The sequence below is a fragment of the Alligator mississippiensis genome, chromosome 2 (genome assembly GCF_030867095.1).
Source record: "Alligator mississippiensis isolate rAllMis1 chromosome 2, rAllMis1, whole genome shotgun sequence".
NCBI classification, from domain to species: domain Eukaryota; kingdom Metazoa; phylum Chordata; order Crocodylia; family Alligatoridae; genus Alligator; species Alligator mississippiensis.
In genome coordinates, this window is record NC_081825.1 from 191,156,824 (window position 1) to 191,182,304 (window position 25,481).

Here is a 25,481-nt window from a genome sequence, read left to right on the forward strand (position 1 = left end):
TACCAGAGGATTAACAGAAATAAGTAAAACAAAATGTAAGTGGGTGGGCAGTTTAGCCTTGCCCAAAAGCCACAAAAAATGTATTTTCCAAATGTTTTGCTTTATAGCCTAATACTTTGCTATTAGAAAGGTTCAACGTACCAGAAATGCTGCAGAGATGCCCACATCCTGCTTATTATGTGCCGCAGAACTATCCACTGCATTCATGCTTAAACGGTTGGCCCAGAATTCCTCAGCACTGATTACCTGGCTCACAACAAGGTCTTTATAAAGCTGAAACAAAACAGGATCTTCTTGCAGCATTCTGGTAAAAGAATGAATAGAATTGAATCACTCCAAAATACTTCACCAGGATTGCCATATCAATCTAGCATGGGTTCAGCAAGGAAAGAGATTGCAAGAGTATAAGAAACACAGAACACTTTGACAGCAGTTACAGCTAGACTTACATGCGACACTGGTCAATCTCAACAGCAGTATTTGTGTCAAAGGGAACAGAGGAGAAAGAATGAAGTTGCTGGCCAAGAGATAACTTTAACAAGGGGGGGGGGAAGAAATGTCTAGACAGGCCTGAATACAATGTACAGGCCAAAAAAGAAAAAAAGTGTGCACAGTATACTTGTGTATACTGCATACACGTGTACACGGTATACTTTCGTATATGTATACCATGCACACGGTATAGATGTGTGCACGGTATACTTTCCAGATGAATTTTTTGGTCAGCTATGTCCACTGGGCTCAAGGGCATGAAGGGCAGAGCAGACTCAACTACCATATCATCCAGATGTTACAGGCACCCACACAGTAGCAGAGAGGGACAAAAGGCTGTGACATTTACATGGACAGCATGTCCTGAGGAACTCCATTACTGGAAAGGAACTGAGCACTTGCCCATCTGTGTGTGTCAGTGCCTTGATGCAAGAAGTGGATACTTGGAGTTCAGTAAATAACTTGCATAGGTGGACTTCTATCAAAAGCATCACTGGACCTAAATACTTCTACTACAGGAGTGGTTTAGTATAAATATGGGCTGAACCGCCAGTAACCCCCTTGCAAGTGTCTGTATCTGGGTGTTCCTTACAAGGAACCTGCAGAATTGCTGGAGTCCTGATATGAATTTGCAGGGGGGGAGGGGGGAGGAGGAAGAGAGGTCCATCTGTTAGCTATTGTACAGCAAATCTTAAATGGAGCAACATACTTATTTTCTCAGTAAAAGCTGAATCACTTTACAGAAAGCCTGAGGGATTCAGCCCTTTACAAATATGAGAAAGACTCTGTAAGTAGGAAGCATCTTCTCCCGCTTGTCAGCATGTGACTTGAGGAATGCTAATAAATGACTGACTTGGTTTAAATGGAAAGCTGGAATCCTTGGATGCGGTCTGAGTAATAACTTACTTCTAAGGAATATGGCATAAAAAGGTCATGCCATGAGGATGCCTATCCCCCAATTTTTAATCGGATGTAACTGCTACTAGAAAAGATGTTTTCATAGTTAAGGGCAACAGAAAGCATGTTGCTATGATTTCAAGTTGCCTATTACACCTACCAGAACCACATTAAGGCCCTATGGAAGGGATGGCACTTGCAGCTGTTAAAGAAAACCTCAAATATAGTCCCCTAAAGAATTTCAACAGTGGGATGGGGAGGCTGTGAAGGGCAGCTGATAAGCAGAAGTTCCTTGTAAAAACATTTAAGTGTGTACTCTTTCAGATGGTACAGTTGTTTCTAATTTTTAGGAATGTTTTAATGTTTAACACTGTGTGCATTCAAATCTTGTTAGCCACTATCTTGAATACAAGTCCATTTACAATAATGGACTAACTATATTCAATTTAGGAAGAAGATTCTTTTAGGTAGGAAAGCATTTTAGTAGGTCTTTGTTAAGAGTGCTGGGAAAGAAGGAGATCCCACTGCATCATTTATCATGCTCTGGTTATTTGTTAAAACAAAGCGACTTCTAAAACTAATCCGAAATGCAATGATCCTTACAAACTGCCCATTAATTGCGTGCACGCACACACACACACACACAGAGCAAGAGTCAAGCAATCATGCCACAACAGGCATGGTGGAATTTTTTGGCTGCTGAAACAAATACTTCACTGGTAGTGTTACTGTAACACAATCCAAGTCCTGTTCAGAGAAAAAGCTACAGTGTAATTATGAATCAGTGAAGATTCCCACTCTCCCTTTACCTGTTCTTTTCTTCAAGTTCCTTATTAGCTTTCCTCTTGAATTTGGGCAACAGCTGCTGAAGAAGGTCCTTCACTGCATCTCGTTCCTTCACTGCTGTGCTTTCATTGGAGAAGTGGAAGTTGGTTGTGTCCCCTGCATGCAATACCAGCTGAAGCTGAATTTTAGCTTTTCCTTCAGGACTAATTTTCTGGCCTAGATTACATGGGAAACAAATTAGTGAGAGACTGTATTACAGAAACTCTTTCCCTAGAGCAATTAGATAGATATAGTTATCTACACCATGTTATTAAATCCTGGTATGCCACAGATAGGTGGTACTGCAGCATGCGTCTTCCAGCCACAAAAGTGGCACAAATTAATTTGAAAAAGCTAAATCTTGCTTTCAAAAAATCTAGGACATCCTGGCTTGCTGCTGAGTATTCCTCAGTCTGAAAACCACTTTTGCATGCCTCAGGTTCTGCGTTAGAAGACTAACCAGACTTAGAGCAGCCCTCAGGTACCCTCAACTTCTAGGACAGAGAAGTGTTAGAGTCCTACATCTTTTCCCAAAGCCCCAGGAGAAGAAACATATTGAACCTGCTATGGTATTTCTCTATCGCTCAAGGATCCCTCTATGTTGGGGCATTGCCCTGCTACCCTGGCATTAGCAAAGTAGTCCAAAGGCACCCTAATGTGGCTCAGGATCTAAATCCCAATCTATAACTGAGGAATAGGAATCAAAAAGGCACTATTAAGATGCTGTGCTCTCTTATTGCACCCTAACAGAACGCGGGGTCATTCAATCCCATCAAACAATAAAAAGGTATCTTTCAACTCAAGAGAATTCGACTGTTTACTTGGTTTCTTCAGGGACTCTCCAGTCTTCTACATAACACAAGCATTATGATAAATTAAACATCTAGAGAAGATAACAGCTTTACAAAACTTGTAAGGCTAAAATGAACTTGAATCTAAATCACTATTACACTGGTAACTGTCAAATGTAGCTGTATTTTGGAGTTCTGACTCAACATGATTACTAGCCACACAAATCTTGTGTGTGTTCCAACATTCCTAGTTAAAGAACTAGCAAATGTGTTGTCTAAATTCAGAAGCAGACATTAAGTCTGCAAGGATTTATTTTATTTCTTGCATTACTGAGCATGGCCAAACAGCTCTAAAGTGAGCCTGGCACAGTGCATTTAAGAACTACATAAACTCCAGCAATACCTTGGCTTTAACCTGCACCACCCTACTCGGGTGCAACAGTTTATTAAACAGAGATTATCAATGACATTCAAGAGGACCACAATGAAATGACTGAACTTTAAAAAAAATTGTGGTCCTAGAGTTAATTAGCGTTAATCAGATTTTCTACAGTGAGAGGCTAGTACAATGAACAGGGACATTTCACACCAACAAGTTGTGCTTTGGTTAGTTTATATCCATCCATGATGTGCACTTTAAAGAAATTCTTTGGCAGCTTTGGATTCACTTCTTACTTGACAGATGATGAAGGGCAAAATAGTTGCCTACTAGCATCTATTAAATCCTCTATCTTCCACATGCAGTGACACAGCTGATTTTTCTACTAGATTGCAATACAGATTTCTGTACCCAACTTATTACAGAAACTACTGCCAAACTGGAAAAGGATTTTTTTTAGAAATTTGAGGGAGGTCTGCATTAAAATGCTGCCTGCAAACCTTCTAAATTAGAGGACCCTCTGTGACAATCCAAAGAAACTGGAATCCACGTGCTCATGGATACTAGAGAAGGTAGGCTCATGAAAGGTCCAAAGAGTCAAAGATACTTGCAAGTTACCCAGCTATTCCACAGGAGATAAAGTTTGATTCTTATTTAATTACCAATACCATGCACACACTTATTACAGATAAAGAAAAAAAAGGTTTCACTTACATTTTATGTCTGCGTACATATGGCTGACTGTGAATCGGTCTTTGCCTTCAGGTGCCCAGGCTATCCGTTCAGCCATAAGGTAGAGAGCCCCATCTTGCTTCTTTTGACGTACCTTCTTCACTATCAGTAACACTTCTTCAGAAGAGGTTGCCATGATGGCTATAAGGTGCTAATGAAAGCATAGGGTACAACTGGCCACTTAATTCAGTATTCATTCATATCACTTCTATGACACTATTTTTCCAGTATTTCAACTTGTTTCCAGAGATCAAAACTTGAATTTATGCATTAATAGATTATTCTATATAGACATTTACCAGTGCTCAAGCCAGGAACAAACATACATCAAACTCTTCTGCAGAGATGCAGTGTGTGTTTAAATAGAATATAGCCATCTACATAAACAGCCATTTTCCAATTATATTTCTAATGTTTGAGTTCTAGCTACATGTACAGTCCATATGTCTATCTCTACATATAACTCATGTTTTCTATTTACCTTTTTTGTGTTTCTCTATTTGACAAACCAGTTCAGAAAGAAGCCAATACCTGCAAAAGAAGTTATGTTCCAAATCTCCTAGGGCATTTAATGAAGTTTTTTTCCCCCTAAAAATCTCCTTCCTTTTTCTAAGAGAGAGGAGGAAAAGGTACCAGGAGACTTTCAGGCTCTTAGCATTATGTTCTCTCAATTAACAATAAAGTGAACCAGTTACTTTTGTCTTCCACCAGTTAGAACTATGCAGGGCTTCAACAGGACTTCTGGCATAACTAACCAGCCTACTTTTACCCCCAAAATATTCTGGGCCTCATCTTGCTCCCATAGAAAAGAATGGGGATTTCATCAGTGACTTCAACAAGCGCATTTGTTACTACGAGTAGGGTAGAGAGACAAGTGTCCCTTTCTCCTTCAGTTTGCAACAGCATTCTTAAGTTTATCAAGAGAATCACTGAGAGTACCAAGTGAACTAGCTTCATCACTATACCTTACATACCTATCAGAATCAGATGAGTCTTCCTCAGTACTATATGTGGTGCTTTTCTATATTCTGTTTGTTCTACTCCTGTAGTTGCATCTGTGCCATGTACCTGGCTGTCTGTTGTGCTCACTTTGCTGCCAACACATTGAATACACATAACTGCATTTTCTTACATTTGAAGCATGGGGTATGCCTCAGAACTTCAAAAGAACATTTGTACTCTACCTAATGCTAATATGCAACAAGATCAGAAACCAAAAAGCAAGCCCACTCATTTATGGGCATGCTTTTACCAGGATCTTTAAACGAACTGGATATTTTTCACATTCAGTCCTGACCTTCAATATTGGTCATTACAAAAGAACAGCACTCTGCTGCTCAGTGAAGATCTTGGAAGCTGAACTATCAGACAAGATGCGTTAGATAAAACATTTAAGTGGAAAGACCTGTAAGAATAAGATGTATTTGCACTCAAGCCTTGAAACAATACCACTTAGATCAACAGGAGTTTTGTTATTTACTTCAGTAGAAGAGAATTGGATCCATGAGCATTTTCTTTACATGTCTTGAAAGAGACAGCGTTACTTACTGGTAGTATATTTGGCAGCTAGGGTACAACGTTTCTGAGTTCTGGTAATACTTCAGTTTGTAACGGACTAAAATCACAGCTTGCAGGTTAACCCCCATCAAAATCCCATACCACTTTCTTGTCTCCTAATACCATTATTTTGTAACTGACTGTGAACAATCGAAATAACCCACTACCTTCAGACCAGCCATTATTTTTTCTTGGTATTATTTAGACTCGAGAACAACTACTTGAAAATTGAAACCTTCCTGGCTGAAGCCTCAGGAATTTTTACCCCTGCTAGTTTCCAATTTGTGCCTTTCAAAGTCTTCTGTTTGATTTTGTTTGTGCATTTTGATGTTTCGTTGAATTAAAATTCTTTGTACTCTAATGAATTTGAGGTATAGGAGTCATCACTAAGGACCATAGAATTAAAACTGCACTGAGCTGAATTAACTGAATAATTTTTTTTTATATTTAGATTCCTCCTGTGGTGCACTATTAAGCTTTTCTGCTATCCTGTTTCTTCTGCACACAACTGGTTTTTCAAATGAGAAAAAAAAAAATAGTTGCTGGTGACTTCTCTTTTAAAGATGTAATGTTTCTGGTATACCATTCTGCAGTGTGCAGCTTCTGAATGCACAGTATCCCACAAGCGGCTCTTTCCATCTTCTGGGAAATTAACTGCACTAGGTCAGTGCTTATTTTTTGCCTTTCATGTCACTGTAAAGAACTGCAGTTTAAAGATAACATAACTCTGCCTGAAGATTGTTCACAAGCAGCAGACATTATCCAAAATGGAAACCTTCCCCTCCTGTCCAACCCCCTTTTTACACTGAACCAAGAAAAATATCAATATATCCAACTACTTCTCCCTTAGCTACTAGGGAGGATGATGGTGTACTAGGCTTTTTTCTGAGTTTAGTCTTGAGACTGCTCCAGTGGGAGGGCTCTGTATTTTCTATCAGCCTCCAGCTAGAAAGAACGTGTTACATTTAACAGGCAGACAAGGTTCTTCGGGTAAATCTGGTATCTTTTATTAAATCAACTCAAATAGTTGGAAAAATTCTTCTTGGCATTTTTTCAAACTATCTGAGTTTGTGTAAATCTGATATCTCTGTTAGACCAAGAACCTTGTCTACCTATGTCCTTAGACCAACACAGCTATGACCTATACCTCTGTTATATTTAAGAGAGAAGTGTCTGCTTTTACTCCTGCTTTAAGCATTTCCTATTTACTGTGAAGAGGAAAAAAGGTCCCAAACATTATTTTGGGGATATGCCTCATCTTGAAGAACTCCTTTATTAGACTGCTGCTCTGCAGTTTTCTTAGGCAGCAGCATTGTAAAAACGATGCAATTCTTGACAGCATCATTGCTGCTTACAGGGGTCTGAACTGCAGTAGTTAAGCTGACAAAATTTTAATTTACTGGTGTCTGGCAATGATGTGAGGTAGCAACAGAGGCACTAGAGTAGTCTGGTCACAGACTCGGGGGGGGGGGAAATAAAGTACTTTTTCATTTTATTCCTGTTTTATGAATTAAGGATTACCTTAACAACCAGGAAGGCTAGAAACTAGTTATGCTCTTCAGTTACATAGCGGATGATACATTAAAGCAGGGGCTGGCAATGTTTTGGGGCAGAATGCCAAAAACACCCACAGTCTCACTTGTAGGATGTTGGTCTGCCAGGGGTGGACAGCAGGGGAGCCGTGTGTAGCCCGATCCTTGTTGTGGCAGTGCAGCCCCAGCCCTTCCATCTGTTTTGAGGTGTGCGTGCCAAGCATAACGCCTTTGCGTGCCACGCTCTGGCACCCATGCCAGGGGTTGTCTAACCCTGCATTAGGGTATGCTAGTTAGCCAAGAAAGCTTCCATCTACTGTTGGATAGGGCCTGGAAAATTCCCTTGACAAAGTCATATGGAAATACAGCCATTTTTAACAAGGACAGAAAAAGGACAGTATTTTCTGCTTTTGCAGTTGACATGCGTCTCAGAGTAACTTATTTCTGTAATGTGAAGCTTAGATAAACTTTCATTTTCTGACTTTGAAGTGATAGAACAGGAGATTATATTTCCAAAATGCACTTTGATAAAGAAGCAGTTCTAACCTGTGGTGTATTGCTCTTTAGAGTACAGCACCACATCTCTCCTGGGCACGATCCCTACAGCTATATGCAACTGCTGATATCGCTCACCCTGCTCATGCAGGAGTTCTGGGCTAACAACAACAACAAGACACAAACAAACAGAACAAAAAGAAGCTGAACTACAAGGGTTGTCTTCTGGCCCATTTATGAATATTCTTCTTGCAGTTTAATAGCGAGGAAGTGCAGTATCTGGAGAGGCCAGGACTGGAAAAGTGAAGTGATGAGAGGGATTTTTTACCTGCCTCCACTGCAGGAGCACACCCTTTTTGGAAGATGTTGTCAGGCAATGGAGGGCAGCCAGCACCTACTTTTAAGCTACCTGCCTGGCTTCTATAGTCTCTTCCCATATCTTCTCCACCCAGCATTCCTCTTCCCTGCTTCTGCTGCAGTACACAAGTAAAATAGTGGTATCAGAAGATCCAACCCCATTCCTTTACCCCAAAGATCACTACAATAAACAAAAATTGGTGGAGAAGAGAAGCCATCCTTTTACCTCCTTTTAGTTGACCTGATTTGGCTGGGAAGACATGTATTTTGTATCTCCCCCTTAAGCCCTTGTGACAGGCACACCACACCATCCATCCCGGCATATAAATTACTCAGATACAAGCAAGGCAACAAGCTGAAGAACTGGATAACAATCTTGTAGGCCTCCCTATGCTAGAAGTCTGGACTCCTGCCATTATTAGTGGCATCTACATGCAAATGTCAACTTTTGCCTGAAATCAGACAAAAAGGAAAACATGGCTTGCTGTTGCAAGTGGGAGGAAATTAAAATTCTTTGAGGAACCTTCTTCCAGATGTTGGGAAAAAGAGGAGATCACATTTTCTTTGCTCATGAACTACTTTGCCAACCTAAAGACTGTAATTTCCACACAACTACCCAGTGCCAAAACCTTTGAATCCTGAAGTTTCATTTCAGCTACAGTTTCCAAGACACAAGTGAAAGGACTAGTCTTTTGCCCTCTTTTGGCTAGGTTTCAGCTTCTTGTATTCTAGGGCAAAGTGGCAATGCTGCTAGTAAGGCTGACTATCCATTGCATTTCCCTCCCTCCCTTTCCTTCACCTTATGTCACAATCTAATACTGCCCTTATTCCAAATCCGAATCGCACAGCTGCGTATCGCAGTGTAGTTCTCTATCCCAATCCCCCACCCTGGTGCTCCCACCTGTGCTGCCTGCCACACTGTGAGGGAGGTGAACTCTCAGCTGTAATAGCAGACCATATCTGTCAAAAGCAGCATAAACACTGAAGTGGGGGGCTCAAAGCCCGACCTGCAGAACCGACTCATCTGGCCCATGGGGCTCTTCAGGGGTCCAGAAACGTGGCAGCACCGATCACCACCTGAGTATGGCTCTGGGAATGTCTCCAGCAGCAAACGCCACTGCTACTCCCCCATTGCTCAATTCTTGCACCCAGGGGCTGCATCCAGCCTGGGCCAGCACGCGGAGCAGCCGGACCTGGCACTTGGGGCTGGTTTGCAGGCCTGACTTGGCAGCAGGGTCCCTGAACTTGCCAGATCCAGCCCATAAGTTGGCTCTGCCCCACTCCCGCAGCTCTGGGACCACTGCCATCAGGGGAACCCATCTGCTTCCCTAAGAGCAGGAAGGGAGAAAACTCTGCAGAGGCTCCTGGAGTGGCAGCCACAGCCTCCGCCCGCCCCTACCCGACCAGCCAGGCGCTCCCTGCTGGGGGGCAGATGCCTTCCCGGAAGCAGCTCCTACCTCCAGCCCTACGGGTTGGGAAACGGGCTGAGAACCGTCCACCCCCCATGAGTACCCCTCTATCTCCCGGCCCCCCAGGCTCAGGTGCCTTGCAGGGGAGGAGGGGGTTCGTGCCTCCCGGCTGCTAAATCCGCCCCGCGCTCCCCGGGCTCCTACCGTGCGGGCGGCTGCGTCACAGGGCGCTGCTGCGGCGGGGCGAGGCGGGCGCTACAGGCGGGCGGTGCCGGCGCCGGGGGCTGTGGCCGCCTGGGCCATGGGGCGGCCGCAGAGCAGTGCAGAGCGGGGGGCCACGTGACCGGAACGAGCCGAGAGCCCCCTTCCCGCCCCCACCCGAGAAGCAGCCGGATCACGTGGCGCGGCCGCCATGGCGCCTTCTCCGGAACGCGGTCACGTGACAGCCTCGCCCCCGTCGCCATGACACCCCGGAGCTGCGGGGGGGGGTGAAGATGTAGGAAGGAGGCGGCCGCCGCCCCGTCCCGCCCGCCCCAGTCACCCGGCCTCGCTGTGCGGGGGGCGCTGCTCCTTTCTGCCGCTTCCGTCCCGTCCGGCTGCCAGGGCCGCCGCCACGCCGAGGTGGGGGGAGGGGGACCTCCCCGGACCAACGGCCCGAGGGGGGAGGAAGGGGGGTGGGGAAAGGAGCGTGCGAGTCACGTGAGCGGGGCCCGTACCGTGCGTCTGACGCACAGCCGTTCCCCTCCCGCGCGGGGTGACGCAGCGGGGGGGAGGAGCGGAGGGAATCACGTGGTGCCACGCTCGGAGGGGGCGGGGCTGAGCGAGGAGCAGCTGATGGGCACGGGCTGCTGGCGGCGGGGTGAGTGCGGCGTGGCGTGTGGGGCGCGCGGCTGGCGGGTGGGGGCGCGCGGCGCCGTCTCTGATTGGGTGCTGCTGCCGGGGCGCCTTGTGCTGCTTAGCTTCCCCCTTCCCCCTGCCTGAGCCCTGCTCTGCCCGAGCCTCCTTCCTCTCTGTGCCCCCTGGGGGCGGGGGGCTCGCAGCAGCAGCAGGGATCCTGGTTTTCTCTGATTAAGAAAAAAATCCAAACATTTTCTGACTTTAAAAAACCTGGCCAAATCCATATTTTTCTGTGATTAAAACGAAATGCCACTCTGTGTGGGCGTGTCTGTCTGTCTGTGAAGTGGTGTTTCATGTTTTCCATGATTAAATGTGGTTTTGGGGCTGTGTTTTGTTTTTGTTTTTTAATCAGAAAACTTTGGATTTTTTTAAATCGGAGAAAACCAGGATCCCTGCTCATCAGGCACTTGAGTTGATGGCTCACGAGCCCCAGAGGGTGCAGCTGGAGGCTGGCTCAGCACCCAGAGGCTGGGGGGCTGCCAGGGTGGGATGGGAGCGAGCGAGCGGGCCCTGGGGGCTGGTGGGGAGCACGGCTAGGCTTGGTTTGGCTGTAGCCCAGTGGCCCGGAGATGCCTTTTCCTTCCGTCTCCCTGAGACTTGGCTCTTTCGGAGCCCTGTCACGTGCTGCCTGAGCCCGTCCAGACGGGCGGGAGTCCTTCGTGCTCTGCCCTTGCAGGCTGAAAGCAGACGGCCGTGCTGTGGGCAGCAAAGACCACACCAAGACAGCAGGTTCAGCTGGGAGTCCTTGTGAAGCCACCTGGGATTTAGCCCTCCTCTACCCAGGCCTGGCCCTAGCTGTGAGGGGAGCAAAACAGTTTCGTGCCTCCCCTTGTGTTAGTGGCTAGGTGGTCAGGGTTCTTTGGGTAAATCTGGTATCATTTGTTAGACCACCTCAAATAGTTTGAAAAATTCTTCTTAGCAAGCTTTTGGGTTTAAATGCCCTTTGTCAGGCTGAGGAAGCATCTACAGTTGGTCTGTAGTTGGTTCTTGGATGGCATGCATTATAAAGAAGCGAGAGGCTGGGCTGGTACTGGCTAGGTGGTGGCACTGAAAGGATGAAAACAGCTTGGGCAGAAACAGTCCCTTCTCTGAAGAGAGCGTTTATTGAATGCAGCAGTTGACAATTTGAAGCATAAGGCAAAGAAACAACAGAAAGCTTTGCTGAAGTTGTTATACACCAGAAACCTTGCATAAGTCTTCTATGGCCCTGGGGGCAGTGTCTCCCTGCAGCTGGCCAGGCATTTAGGAGTCTTCTCTGTTCTTCATGGCAGGTGGAACAGAGGTCCAGTCCTCACTTTTGCTTGTTCGCTTATGAATTATATCTCCCCCCCCCCTTTATTCATCTTGACAGTGATACATCTTTTGCCCCTCTTGGGATGTTTGTTGGTTCCTAGTCTTCCCAGGCTTTATCATGTTTATGGTATAGGAGGCACTGTTTACAGAGGGTGCCTGTCCATGAACTGGAAGTGTATAATTACAGTGCATAGAAGCAAACTCTTAATCTGGTACACCAGGGGTTCCTAACATTTTTATGCTGAGGACCGGTAAACCACGGACTGTAAGTGAGCGGCAAACTGTGGACCAGCAGTGACCAGCAAACTGCAGACAGGTAGCCAACCCTTTTTTATACTCAGGATTAAAAAGGGTTGGCTGCTGATCCTCAGTGTTCCAGTCACTTCCAGTCTGCTGTTTGCCAGTCTGCAGTCACTTCCGGTCCGGCGGCCAACCCTTTGCGGCCCACGCGTTGGGAGCCCCTGTGGTACACAATTATTCGAGCCTGCTGGAGCATGGTAATTACTGTATTCCAGCCAGCCTCAGCGTCTTGTGTATCAGCATCCCCATGCTTCAAAATGGTGGTGGGGGCGCTTTATCTAAAGCTCGTTTAATGAGCTTTAGGTAAAGCACCCCTACTGCCACTTTGAAGCATGGGGATGCTGATACACGAGATGCTCCGGGTGCTTTAATTAGAGTGGCTCTTGGAGCTGTTTTAATTAAAGCCCCCCACCCCCTGGAGCATGTGTAAAAATGCTCAGAGTGCCTACTTCCCCACTTTGAAATCTAATCTGTTGTAGACCTCTGCTTCCTTAGGTTACATAGGTTATCTACTCAACATCTTTTTCCCATTGGCTACGGAATTCAAGGGCCCAAAACTTTTACACCTGTGCCATGTGTTTGCCAACACTTTCACTTCCTGCTTTTAGGGCTGAGGGTACTCTGGCTAATAGCGTTCAAAAAAATCTGGCTGATTTTGTGGGTAACAGGTCTAAATTGTCTTGAAACCAAGATCCTGTCTGCATTCACCCTTTGACTGGCGTGCAGTGAATTCCATTGATCCATTATTCATTAAGCATCTAATTCGCTTCATGTGCCAGGTTTGCTGATTGTGTTGTAACAAGCAAAAGTTATCTGCCCATCAGTCCGGCACATAAACTTCATAAGCATGTGGTTCCTTTTAGCCCCACTCACTACTTTAACTTCATTGTACTCTTAAGTGCATGCTTACAGAGTCAACAGTTGCAGTTATCTGTACTTCTCATAACAGTCTGCACAGTGAGGGGGAAGTAGCTGTCAAAGAGCTATTGTTAGAAAAATATTGGGAACTAATCCATTTTGTGGTTGCTGTCGGCTCCTTTTTTCAGGGCTGGCAGTTGTGCAGTCCTGATAGTGTTTTAAGCAGCGCTGATGTATTATGCCAGTGGGGGCAAACTTTTTTGGCAGGTGTACCACAAATTAGCCCTGTGCCCTCCCTCAAATGCCACTTTGGTTCCCTTTCTCTGCCTGATCTGCTCTGCTTTCTGCTTCCTGCCCTATTGACTGCTGTGCTACCTGTCCTTTCTTGATCTGCCAGATGCTGTGCACAGAGGCTGCCAGTTACACTCATGCCACAGGTTGGCCACCTCTGCATTATGCAGCTCTGTCAATACTAGTGCCTTAGTACTGACATGTTGTGTGTTTAATGAGCACTGGTTACATTAAATTTACATTAAAGAGCATAGCTTTTTTTAGTCCTGGGGCCATGCACTGTAATTTTCTTAATCTGACATAAGATTGCACATATAGGGAAGTTATGCTAGCATAACTGGCATGATTAGATTGTCCTCAAGCCATTATACCACTCATAATCTGAAATAAGTGCATCTTCATGGACTGTTATCAAGATAATTATGCCAATTACAGTCCCTATATAGGCAAACCCTAATTATTTTGATCTGTAGCACATCAAGTCCCCTGCTAAATATTTGGTACAGTTTTCTTTAAAAAGGCTTTTATATAAAAAGTTGAACCTCTTCACTTCCAGGATATATTGAGGCCTTTTGTAGTTTAGCTGGTTTCTGTCTTGGCTTGGTTATTTTCATAATTCTTGGAACTACAAATAAGTATGTATATGTAAATCTGAATTCAAGCATTATTTGAATTGCTGATTCCATGGAAGTGGAGGTATTCAGATCTTTGATAAAATATATTTGATTAAGCAGTTAAGTATGATGATATCAGTTTGTTACACTGTGTACATGAGTGGGGTTGTGATATTTCTTTTATTGTTGGACCAAATCTCCTCTAAGACACTTTGTCTAAGTGTAGACAGTCAAAAAAGTCTGAGGCGGAGTCAATTCAGTCTTCACAGATTAGCCTATAATGTGTAGATTAAATTGATAAGTCAGTGAATAGACATTCACTTTTGATTCCAGAAATGCAGCCACCTGCCTGTGGTGGCCCAGGCCAGAAGCAGTGGAGCACTAGAGCAAACCTTCTTATTTGGCTGGAGCAGACAGCTTGGGCTGAGGCTAGCCTGCCCACCCTGCAAGGGAGGGAGGAGGTTGTGGGGGTGGTGCAAAGCATCCTAGGATGTTGCAGGACTGTGAGTTCACTTGAATCTGAAGGGGATCTAGGACAGAAGTTCAATAAACTGACTTAACTTAAATCAGTTAGTCTGATACTGCATCCATCCAGGTTCATCTTAAACCAGTGTCTGTCATTTTGAAAATGGTTTATATTAGGCCTATGTGAATAGGGAAGTATTCGATTCGGATTCAGATCACTGTCCCAAATTGATTCAACCAAATCGGCTTCAGAAGATTCAGCGCTGATTTGGAGAGATTGGGTATTCAGCCATAGACTATAATGGGGAATCACTGAACTGCCTATACTTTTATCATTTTTTGGCAGATTTGGGTGAAAACAGCAGGGATGGTAGCCTTTTCTGAGGGCATGAAGCCTGCCAAGTTTCAAGGAGTTAGATGCAGAGGTTTCTGGGAAACTCCACCTCAAAATGTTCAAAGCAAAACTCGTGACGTGTGACTTTGCGTGTGCGCTAAGGCACAGCGGGATGAAACCAAGCAGGGATGGTAGCCTGTAACAGGGGGACTTCCTGGTGCTGATTAGGTATCTGCCTGCCCACCTATTTCTGGGCCAGCTGCCCGGCCCTCTTTTTCTGCCATGCCTTGATGGAAAACTGATGCAGATGTTTCCTAGGTGGGAGGCTGCCCATTTAGGTATCTTGAGGTGACATCCATTCCGCTGCTCCGTACCTCCTTTTACACTGCAGCCTATGCCTCACAGATTGTTTCCTTCACCCTCTCCAGCTGTGGTCCCCTCTCTGGGACCTTTGGCTTCCCCTTAGGCCCTGGGCCTGCCTTCAGGCCAGTCAGAATCCCAAGCCTCTTGCTCTGGGCATTCCTCATGGTGGGCCTCTGGCCCTTTGACCTCCCTTTGGATCCTGGCCCCAGCACAGACCAGTTGAGGGTACCTCTGATATCTTTTATTAGACCAACTGAGTAGTTGGAGAAATATATCTTAGCAAGCTTTTGGGTTTAAAAACCCTTTGTGAGGCTGAGGAAGCATCTGCAGTTGGGGTGTGTGCGCTCTTCCTGGATGGAATGAATAGTAAAGAAGCCAGAGGCAGGCATGCAATGCTGGCAAGAAAGCCAGTCAGCGAAAATATAAATTGAGGCATTGGGGGTGAGAGACAGGCTGCAGTGGGGAAGGGGGATGTAGCAGGTAAAAGTGCAGAGGTACTTGGGGAGTCAGATGTCAGGGAGGTTTTAGTATGTCATAAAGCCAATGTCTGTATTGAGTCCATGAGTTTCTGTATCTAGGAGGTTGATAAAGTGAAGTTCATAGGCTCATCTGTGAAAAGTGGTTTGGAAATTCAAACAATCACTGAACCTCACTAACTTTATCACCAGAAGCCAACTTCCTACAGCCCAAAACACACCAAATGGATCCAGACCATGCCATGACAAGAAATGCAAAACCTGCCAACATATCTCCAGTACCCCCACAGTTACTACACCCCAGAACAGAACCATCACTATTCCTGGATCTTATACCTGCAAATCCAGAAACGTTCTATATCTCATCCAGTGCACCAAATGCCCTGATGGACAATAGGTAGGAGACAGCAAGCAACAACTGGGCACCACAGTGTAATAGATTTCCGGTGTGCATTCAGACAAGAATACTCAACTACCTGTGGGGGCACATTTCTCACAAGAAAGCCACTCTGTTTCCAGTCTCTCAGGCCTAATCCTCAAAGGGAATTTACAAACCACTTTTCACAGACAAGCCTATGAACTTCACTTCATCAGCCTCCTAGATACAGAAACTCATGGACTCGTTATAGACATTGGATTTATGATACACTATAACCTGCCTGACATCTGACTCCCCAGATACCTCTCTACTTTTACCTGCTACATCCCCCTTCCCCTATCCCTCCACCTTGGCCTGTCCTTTACCCCCTGACACCTCAATTTACGTTTTCACTGGCTGGTTTTATTGCCTGCGTTGCATGCCAGCCTCTGGCTTCTTTACTATTCCTTCCATCTAGGAAGAGCACACACCAACTGCAGATGCTTCCTTAGCCTGATAGGATTTTAAACCCAAAAGCTTGCTAAGATATATTTCTCCAGCTATTCAGTTGGTCTAATACAAGATATAAGATTGACCCAAAGACCCTTGTCTGCCTTGTGTGTGTTAAGGCAGAGTAGGATGAAACCAGCAGGGATGGTAGCTTGTAACAGGGGTCCTTCCCGGTGCAGGTGAGATTTTGGCCTGCCCACCTGTTTCTGGAACAGCCTCCTGCCACGCCTTGATGGAAAACCGATTCAAATGTTACCCAAATGGGAGGCTGCCCATTTAGGCCTCTGATGTCTAGGGATGACATCTGTTCCGCAGCTCCATACCTCCCTTAACACTGCAGCCCATGCCTCACAGATGGCATCCCAGGCAGCTAAGCTGACCTGGAGTCTCATAACTCCACTACAACCAGCAAGCCTCAGGCCTGTCAAAGATCTTACAGGTCTGGTCTTTCCCTAGCCAGGACTGTGTGTGCGTGTGGTGGCTGGAGGTTATAAGGCACCTTTCACCAGGGAGATGCTCAGTCCTGGCATCTCTTGGGGGCTGCTGTGCCACTGGCAATTCCACCAGGCCTCCCAACTCTGGCAGGGTGCAGTTTTAGGTCATACCCAGGACCTGAGGCCTGCTGCTTCCCCATAGCCCCATCCATACCTCCAAGTTCGTCCTGACATGGGAGCTCAGCAGGGAGATGTTCTTCCCCTGCTGGCTGGTGATGCAGTGAGTGCCGCCTCCAGCTCTGAGAGCGGAGCATTAAGTGATTTAAAAAAAAAGAAAAAAGGAAATAGGTGCAGACAGTGAGGAGGGTGGCACTCGCTCCATATGCAGGTGTAGCTTAGGGGACCTCAGCAGCAGGAGGTTCACCTTGAGGAACACCAGCTGCTCCATCAAACCAGGATCCAAGGAGGTGTGTTGGGGTGTCACAATATCTCCAGCAATGCTGAACACCCTCTTGCTTGGAACACTGGTCGGTGGACAGGACAGATGTTTGTGGGCAACCGTGGCCAGATCCTGCCACATCTAGCTGCAGGTTGTCCAATAGGCCAAGGGGTTGCAGTCCAGGGTCTCGGTGACCTCAAGAAACAGCTTGAGGACTACCAAGATCTGGGAGATGGTATTCCACGCTGCTTTGTTAAGGGGGCCACTGATCGCAATCTCCTTGAGCAAGGCCATCTCATGGATGGCCTTCTGTTGCTCCACCAGCCTTTCTAGCACCAGGTAGGTGGAGTTCCACCGAGTCTCCACATCCTGTATGATTTTGTGCTGCGGGATACTCAGCTCTGCCTATTGATCCTTTAGCATCTTGCTCCCCTTGATGCTGCAGTGGAAGTAGCCTGCCACCTTCTTGCATTCTGAAATTAGCTGGGTGGTGTGATGGCGCCCTCACCAGCAGCCCTGTCCCCCTCCAAGGCATCCCTGACTATGAGGTGGAACTTGTGTGCCACCTGGCAGATGCCAACAAAGGCATCATGCACTGCCTTGACCATATTGGCCCCATTGTTGGTGACCATGAACCCGCAGGTGAGCTCTCCCTGCTCAATGAGCCACCCCTGCACCATGTGGTTTATGGCCACCGTGATCTCCCTTGCCGTGTGGGACTTGTCCATCACCTCCGCTTGAAGGAGAGCCCACCGACAGCCTGACTGATCGTACCAGTGCCCCATGAGGGAGAGGTAGGCATGATTTCCACCCTGGCTGCTCCAGATGTCCAAGGTGAATTGCAAGGCTACCTGCGGACCTGCCTTGTGCAGCTTCTTCCTCAAGTACTCCCTGCATGCCTCATACAGGGAAGGCACCACCGTCTTGCTGAAGGTGGTGCATATGGGCATGCAGTATGATGGGGCCATGAGCCACCTGAACCCTGGTTGCTCAACTAAGGAGAAGGGCTGTCCATCCAGAGCAAGCATCTCCCCAGTGGTCTGGGTGGCCTTGCTTGCCCTTGCAATGCATCCCCCTTTGTTTGCGGGTTTCCCCCGCTGCTCCAGGGTGGCCTGCCTCTGCTTCGTGGGGAGGGGGGCTTTGGAATGAGAGGGGGACTTCTTTGTGGGCAAGCTCCCACTGGTGCCAGGCTGAGGAGGAACAAGGGCCAAAGGGGTGTGGCCTCCTGAGATGAAGCAGCATTGCCGTGGTGGTGAAGTGTTTCACTTCCTTGCCCCAGCTGATCTGTCTTCGGCAGTGCTGGCAGGTAGCATACCTGGGATCATGTGCCACCTCCAAATGATCCCCCACTACACTATCCCCCTGCTTCTGGGTTGAGGGTGGGGATCCTGCCTTATCCCCCTCAGCAGGCAAAGTCACAACAACAGGGGAATCTGAGCCACCTGCCCCCACAACCTTCTCTGAGGTGCCTTTTGGAGAAGGAGACCTGACTCTAGGGGAACTTTGAGGGGTACAGAGCACAACTCGGATTCCCCCTTGTTCCCCAGAATTTCTTCTGTTAGGGCAGTGAGCTCCCCTGCTTCCAGATCTAGCTCCTCCTCTGGCACTGAGAGACTGGGAGATAAAATTGGGGTGGGGGAGACTGTCGTGCTGGTGGCTATTTCTGCTGTTAGGGGAGGTGGTGCAGGGACAAGTACTGCTCCCACCTCCTTGCTCCCACTGGCAGCAGAAGACTCTGCTGCCAGGAAAGAGGATGTTTGGGGTGGTGGGGGGGAGGAGGGAGGAACTTGCAGCTCTCCCCCTAGCCCCTCTCCCTCCCCTGTCAGAAGACCTGGCACCTGCCTTTGCAGCACGCTTCATAATGTTTGCTGTGCTGGAAGATGTGTGTGCGCGCAATTGTAATATCTCTTCTCCCTGTTTACTATATGTGTGTGTAACTACTATGTCTTTTTCTTCTCTGTTTACTGTATGTGTGTGAGCAGAGATGACATGAGCAGGGTGCAGGACCCAGAGCAAATCAGCCTGTGCGGGGTCCTGCCCCTGCCGCGAGGAATCCAGTGGTGGATTAGGCGGGGTGAGGGGAGGTGCTGAGCAGCCAGATGTGAAGCTGGCAGCAGCGCAGAGTCGCCGTGGCTGCTCTGCCCAGCTCTGTGGGGCCCCCCAAAGCATGGTGCCTGAGGCAGTCACCCCGATTCACTTCCCCCCCTCCCTCCCCAAGGGATGGCGTTGCGTGAGAGTATGTATAATGTATGTGCTTTCCTGCACGGTGATGGATCACACGCTGTCAGGCAAAACACAGCTTTCTTTTTAAAAAGTGTGAGGGGAAAAAATAACATGAACAAATAAGATGTTTTTGGGGGAAGAATAAATTGAAAGAAATGGATTGGATAGGGATAAGTAGAGGGATTCTAGGTAGGGGTAATTAGGCTGTATCCAAGCCTTTGCAAGAACAGAGACTAGCAGGAGACTGACTAGGAAGCCAAGCCAGTCCAGTAGTACCTTTCAGATGCTGTTGCTCAGGCAGAAACAGCTCACAAAAGGGAGAGAGAGGCTGCAGAAAGAGGCTTAAATGCTGTTTCTACATCCCCAGAGCACTGTGGTTGGAAGGGGACTTTGGGAAAGATCACAGTCACTGGCCAGCTACAAATGTCAGTCTTTTCCCCACTGCTCCCCCTCCCTCTTCTCAGTTTCTGTTTCCCTGCAAAGCTGCCTTCCGAGTCTCCAAATCTTTTTCCAAATGTTTTCCAAATCGATTCGGAGGCTCTGAATTGATTCAGAGGGGATTTTTTTGTCTCCCGATTTGATTTGGATTCAGTGATTCGGCCTCTAAATCAGGCTGAATCTTCTCCAAATCGAATCAGCGACTGAAGCTTTGCACAGACCTAGTTTATATGCACTGAAATTCTGTTGCGTTACAGATTTGAACCACTTTCCAATCACTTATGCCGGTCTCTGTGTAATTTCTGTCCCTAACCCTTGTGGTGAGGAACAAAAATCTCAGTCTGTTTTTAAGACATTTCCTTCTAAGTCCTGGTGGAGAACTGAGGTTTTCTGAATCCTACTGTTACTATGATGTCAGTAAGCATTTGTGAAATTCAGTGGCAGAGCTTAGTGCTGCTGCCACTTAATTTGTGCCAAACTTTTCTGGCCCATGGGCCATAGGAGTGTTATGGGGCTGGTCTGCAGGCCAGATGAGGCGCGTGGACCTTCTCTTCTTCCCCTTCTCTATTCCCACAGCATACCTGATTCAGCAACTTTTTCAGCTGGTCTGGGACCCAGGATGCATGTGTTGTGGATTCCTGAAGGCTGGGGCGGGTGCCGTGTATGATGGAGACCAGTTGGAGCAGGAGTTGGGCTGCATGTGGTGGCTGCCCCAGCAGTTCCGGCTGCCCCATGTAGCACAAGTCCTGGGCTGGCAGGAGTGGGCACTGTGAGTCCCAGACTGGCTGGGGAGGGCACTGCATGTGGCACAGTCTTGCCAGGACAGCCACGATGTGAAGTGCCTCTGGCACTCCAGCCAAACTGCACCGCATGTGGTGCCCACCCCAACCCATGGGAATTTGCACTGCACACAGCACAGGCCCTAGACTGGCTGGAGTGGCTGCTGGATCAGGTATGCTGGGGAAACAGAGAGAAGGGGATAGGGTCCATGAGCCTGATCTGGCCTGCAGACCAGCCTCATGCCACAGGAGGACACTGCCCTGTGTGGGTCTGATCAGACTCATGAGCAGCACTGGGGGCCAAATGACAGGGCTCCACGGGCCGGATCCAGTCTGCAGGCCCTGTATTTGACACCCCTATTATAGAAGTTTGTTTTTTGGATTTTAAGGGTTTTTTTTGTCAATTTAATGACCCATGTAGAAGTAATGATAGTTCTATGGGATGGATTGGTTTTTAATTTGCTTTAAAAAAACACAACACCTTGCATTATACTGCCTTGGCAACCTTGGCTTAACATTTGAGTATTTGGCTTTGTAATGGCTTGCTTTTTTTTTTTATACATCAAGTCCTAAATGAAATTTCAAAAGAAAACTGTTATTACTGTGTGGTTTGCATGACATGTAAGAAATTATGTATGTGGCCACACACTGAAAAAGAGGTTGTGTGTGTGTGTGTGTGTGTGCACCTTTTATATAAAAGTGTTGATTAGTCACCAGTTCTGTACTATTTGTCCTGTTTAGGAGTTGAGGTTCTGTAGAAAATTCAGTACATAATTAAACACGGTGTGCAGAGGTATCTTGACAAGGGCAGGGATCTATAATTCCAGTATTAACTTTTATAGCAACTTTTTGTGTTTATATGAAATATCAAGTTTAAGCAAGTTACAGTAGGGGTTTACTTTGGTATAATCTACCTGATTCAAAATCAGTTCTTTAATCAAATTGGCACAATACTTTTTTTAGTAGAGGACTGTAAATTCACTGATTATCAACCATTATATTCAAATTACAGATCCCTCAGCTGGGCAGTGTTTCTGAACTGAGTTTGAACAGTGGTTTATGGACAGAGCAAACTAGCTCCCTAATCTTGCCCTCAGTTTCAAATAAGGCTAACCTTGTGGGTGGTTATGGATCCAGTTCCAGGATCAGCTCCGTTTCCCTGTTGTTTTAGGATGAGCAGTTTCAGAAGAAAAATAAAACTGAAAGGTAAATTGCTGTGTGACAAAGAGATTATATTCTCAAATTTCATTTTTGCAGGTACAGTGTCAAGCTAATGACAATGCACCGATGAGTGAATATTGCTAGTCTTTGTACGTTAATGACATCTGTGCCAATGATACCAGAATCCTGCAGTCATGTATTGGCAGAATTTGAGTGTTTGGATCCTTTGCTTTCTGCACTCAGGTTGGATTCTAGTCGTCTGAAGGTGAGTTTATGACTATTGCATTTAATTTGTTGTTATTTTCTTATTGACATGGAGAAAACAATATTTTTGTGTTGTACTTCTGTTTGCTGAACATGTATATAAAGTTACTTTGATTTGTGTAGTCCTAGAAGCTGTTATTCAGGTTGCAGATCATGACTTAATATGAACTTCATGGTCTAGAGTAGGGGGCTCTTGGAAGAAGAGGAGTTAAGACTGGTATAAAACAAAAATGGATGTGTTTTGCCTACGGTGGAATAAACAGAAGAATATTGCTAGGTTATTTCTGAAGTGATGACAATTTTGGATGTTTGATGTAAATTATTATTATTATTAGGATGTATTTTCAGAACAAACTAGCTGGCTACACGCAATATACAATACTTAATTCCAAAGTTTTTGGGTGTTTAAATAACTTGAAATACAAATATCTGTTTTATGATTTTAAACATTAATTATTGATCAATCCATGCAATTGAATGATTGATTAGACTTTCTTAAATTGAAGCAACTTGATAGTTGTGGACAACTTCTGTGTTTTACTTAGGGACACTTTGAATTAATCTAGTGTTACAATATTTTGCTTTTGTATAGGTGAATACAGTCTAATGAGATTAGCTTGTCAGGGAATTTACAAGAGGGAAAAATATCTGTCTTTGTATTTTATTTTTTTTTAACTTGCTTGTTTTTGCTGTTTGCTTTCTCCTGAATGTGCTTTTCTTACTGCTTTAATAATCTGGCTAGGGTGTTGCACACCCAGGCTAGGTACAAATAGCAAGCATACAACCAGCTCTGTTTTCCAACAAATGGAAAAGGGGAAGAGAGACTATTACTTGCTGCATTTATTATAGCAAGTAGTTACACTGCTGTGTTGACTCTTGTATTTCTTTTAGTGCACATGCATAGCTGCATCTCGGAAATGGCTGGCACTGGGCAGTTCAGGTGGTGGCTTGAACCTTATCCAGAAAGAAGGCTGGAAACAGCGACTCTTTCTCACTCATAAGGTAAGTTTAGAGCAATGCATACAAAAACCTCAGGCTCAGGAGTGGGCAGTACTTCTACTGCAGAAATGGGGAAGTGGGATCTTTTATAACTCCCAGGCATGTGCAGCCTGTTGAATCACCATATAAAGCAAATGTTCTGATTCCTCTGTTTTGAAGACAGAGGTCCTTGCATGCAGTCATAGTGTGGTCCAAAGTGTTGTTATACACCCCTTTGCATGGCACAAAGGAGCAATACCAGGAGTCCAGATCTCTCAGCTGTTCTCCAGATTCAGAACTCAGCATAAATTAAGTTTCTATCAGTTAGGATTCAGAAGAAAGCCTTCAAAATGTGGAATCGGGGGGATATCTGTTGGCATTTGGAGTATCTGGGAATATTCCAAGTCTGAGTTGTGCATTGTTGTATTCAGTATAGTTCATATTGTCTCACATAACAATGATGATTCTTTAAAGTTTAACCCTGTTATCCATATAAGCTAGTTCCTTCCTTTCTTTAACTGCTTTGATGAGAATCATATTGTTAAGGTATTAGTCTACACAGTATCCTCATATATAACACACAGCAGGGTTGTAGATAATATATGATTGACTTCATTTTCCTGAAGGAGGGCATAGCTTTTTAAATAATCTGGGAAATGCTGTGTTAGTACATCCAAAGTGCTGTTGGAATCTTCAATACTGTGGGTATTATAGGCATTGAGATTTTAAAGTCCTGCTTAAAAAAAAAGTCCAGTATTAAGACTGCTGCCATACAGAGTAGAGTGATGATCCACTAACAGTGATATCGCTGTATTACAGAAATTTCTAGTCTGTTATTCTGGTATAAATATCTGATTTGCTGTTAATCTTGTTCTTTTTATTCAGTGCTTGCACAGTGCTCATATGGAGACGGACTGAATTAGTAGCATTTTTATTTATGCATGATAGTGCTTTTATTGGTATCCTTGGATAGCTGGTGTTAGGATTTCACCTAACTTAGTTCTATTTTCATAAAATAATTTTTCCACAGGTTGAGGCACGCCTACAGTCTTTTCAAAATATACCCGCAGATTTCTGATTATCTCAAAGGCCAAAAGATCTCCTTAGTTAATTGAAGCATGCACAAAGAGGAAGCTGTCTAATACAGACAGTACATGTGGCTTCATGCCCAGCTACCTTTTTCAGTGTTAAAATTGCTGATGGGTGGACTGGATTGTCTTTGCAGTTTGGAATGATTTAAGATGTTGTTCTCCTTTGGTCCATCAGTGTGGAATCCAGTATAGATAAGCAGCAATCAGAAAATATTATGGTCTATCTAGCACTGGTTGATGAAATGAGTTTGTGGTTTAAACTGAAGTTTTTTTGTTGGCAGTTGTCTAAAACATCAAAGCAAACTTCGTAAGCGTAAGGCTTGAACGGCTGTGAAAATTGTATTCTGATCATCTATGAAACCTAATCTTAAGTGAAAGTAGTGAGAGAGATGCAAGCAGGGGTCTTCATTTCTATGGCCCCTGCTCTTTCTGCTTAGTGGATTTGGACAAGGTTTCACAGTCCAAAGCTCTCACGTGAACCCCGTTTTCATAATGAGTTCACTGTTTAATACAGTTTAAACAGGAGGCAAAGCCTTGGAATCCAGGAGCATTTGGAAGTAGCTACTGAGTTTTATTTCTTTTTTTTTAGTTTGTAGGCAGAGAACAAAAGCTGTATCGAATCATAGAAAAGTAGAGCTGTAAGTTACTTCAGGGGGTCACTGAGTCGAGCTTTCTGTTCAGGGCAGGATCATCCCTATGTCCTATTTCCATCAAGGAAACCATCCTTGATAAATGTTTGTCTAACCTGTTCTTAAAAACTTAGGGAACAACTCCGTCATACAAATAACGGCCATGATCACCTGAAACATCAAAAACTCCCTAATGTAGGGGGATAGGGACACTGTCAACATCTTGTGTCTGGAATGACAGGAAGCAGTTGTTAAAATACGATCAAGAGATCAAGCAAGAGGTCCATGTCTTTGCTACAGGGAAAGGCAAAAATATGTACAAACTGTGCCAGTCTGACCATGGAGGAAAATTCCTTCCTGATCCCAAGTCAGGTGCTTGGTTTGACTCTGGGTGGAGGAGCAAGACCTAGATAGAAACCTCTAGATTTTTTAGTCCCAGCAGAAACACCAGCACGCTCCAGTCAATCCCTGTGCTTCTGAGGAAGGGAAAAAGCCTTGTAGCACCCACTGTAGGTAGTGAAACCTAATTATATGTACTGAAAACTAACTGTACTATTGCTTTTGGATTTGCTTTCACTTCAATGCTTGACTGGTCTTTTTTACATCAGGAGGGTGCCATTTCCCAGGTTTCCTGTTGTTTACATGATGAAGATTATGTTGCTGTAGCCACCAGGTGAGAGATTTACTAGGGAAATAACTTATACTACTACCCAAGTCCATGAAACAGTTTTTCTGGGTTGCTGCCTTGTTAATTTGCTTAGGCCTTATTTGCACAGGGAATTTAAATGGCAAAGCGACTGCAGCAGCTTCCTTTGTGGAA

General features: G+C 45.4%; 2 protein-coding genes across 6 annotated transcripts in view; one reads left to right on the forward strand and one right to left on the reverse strand.

Annotated features, from left to right (window-relative positions):
- The window catches only part of GTF2H1 (general transcription factor IIH subunit 1), a 33,423-nt gene extending 23,645 nt beyond the window's left edge, over nt 1-9,778 (reverse strand). Inside the window, exons 1-4 of one of the 2 annotated variants that reach the window (XM_014602217.3) lie at nt 9,671-9,778; nt 4,099-4,267; nt 2,199-2,391; nt 142-304 (exon numbers count right to left, since the gene is read on the reverse strand). In XM_014602217.3, the coding sequence (XP_014457703.1) occupies nt 142-304; nt 2,199-2,391; nt 4,099-4,252 (510 nt within the window). In that variant the 5' untranslated portion in view covers nt 4,253-4,267; nt 9,671-9,778. Of the gene's footprint in view, nt 1-141; nt 305-2,198; nt 2,392-4,098; nt 9,585-9,670 lie in introns of those variants that run through there. The other variant, XM_014602216.3, reaches the window with a different exon arrangement.
- A 225-nt stretch (nt 9,779-10,003) lies between these two features.
- The window catches only part of HPS5 (HPS5 biogenesis of lysosomal organelles complex 2 subunit 2), a 47,925-nt gene continuing 32,447 nt past the window's right edge, over nt 10,004-25,481 (forward strand). For 2 of the 4 annotated variants that reach the window (XM_014602213.2, XM_059722608.1), the window contains exons 1-4: nt 10,246-10,325; nt 21,796-21,964; nt 22,855-22,965; nt 25,270-25,334. In XM_014602213.2, coding sequence (XP_014457699.1) covers nt 21,857-21,964; nt 22,855-22,965; nt 25,270-25,334 — 284 coding nt within the window. In that variant the 5' untranslated portion in view covers nt 10,246-10,325; nt 21,796-21,856. Of the gene's footprint in view, nt 10,088-10,245; nt 10,326-21,795; nt 21,965-22,854; nt 22,966-25,269; nt 25,335-25,481 lie in introns of those variants that run through there. The other 2 variants (XM_014602214.3, XM_006263487.4) reach the window with 2 other exon arrangements.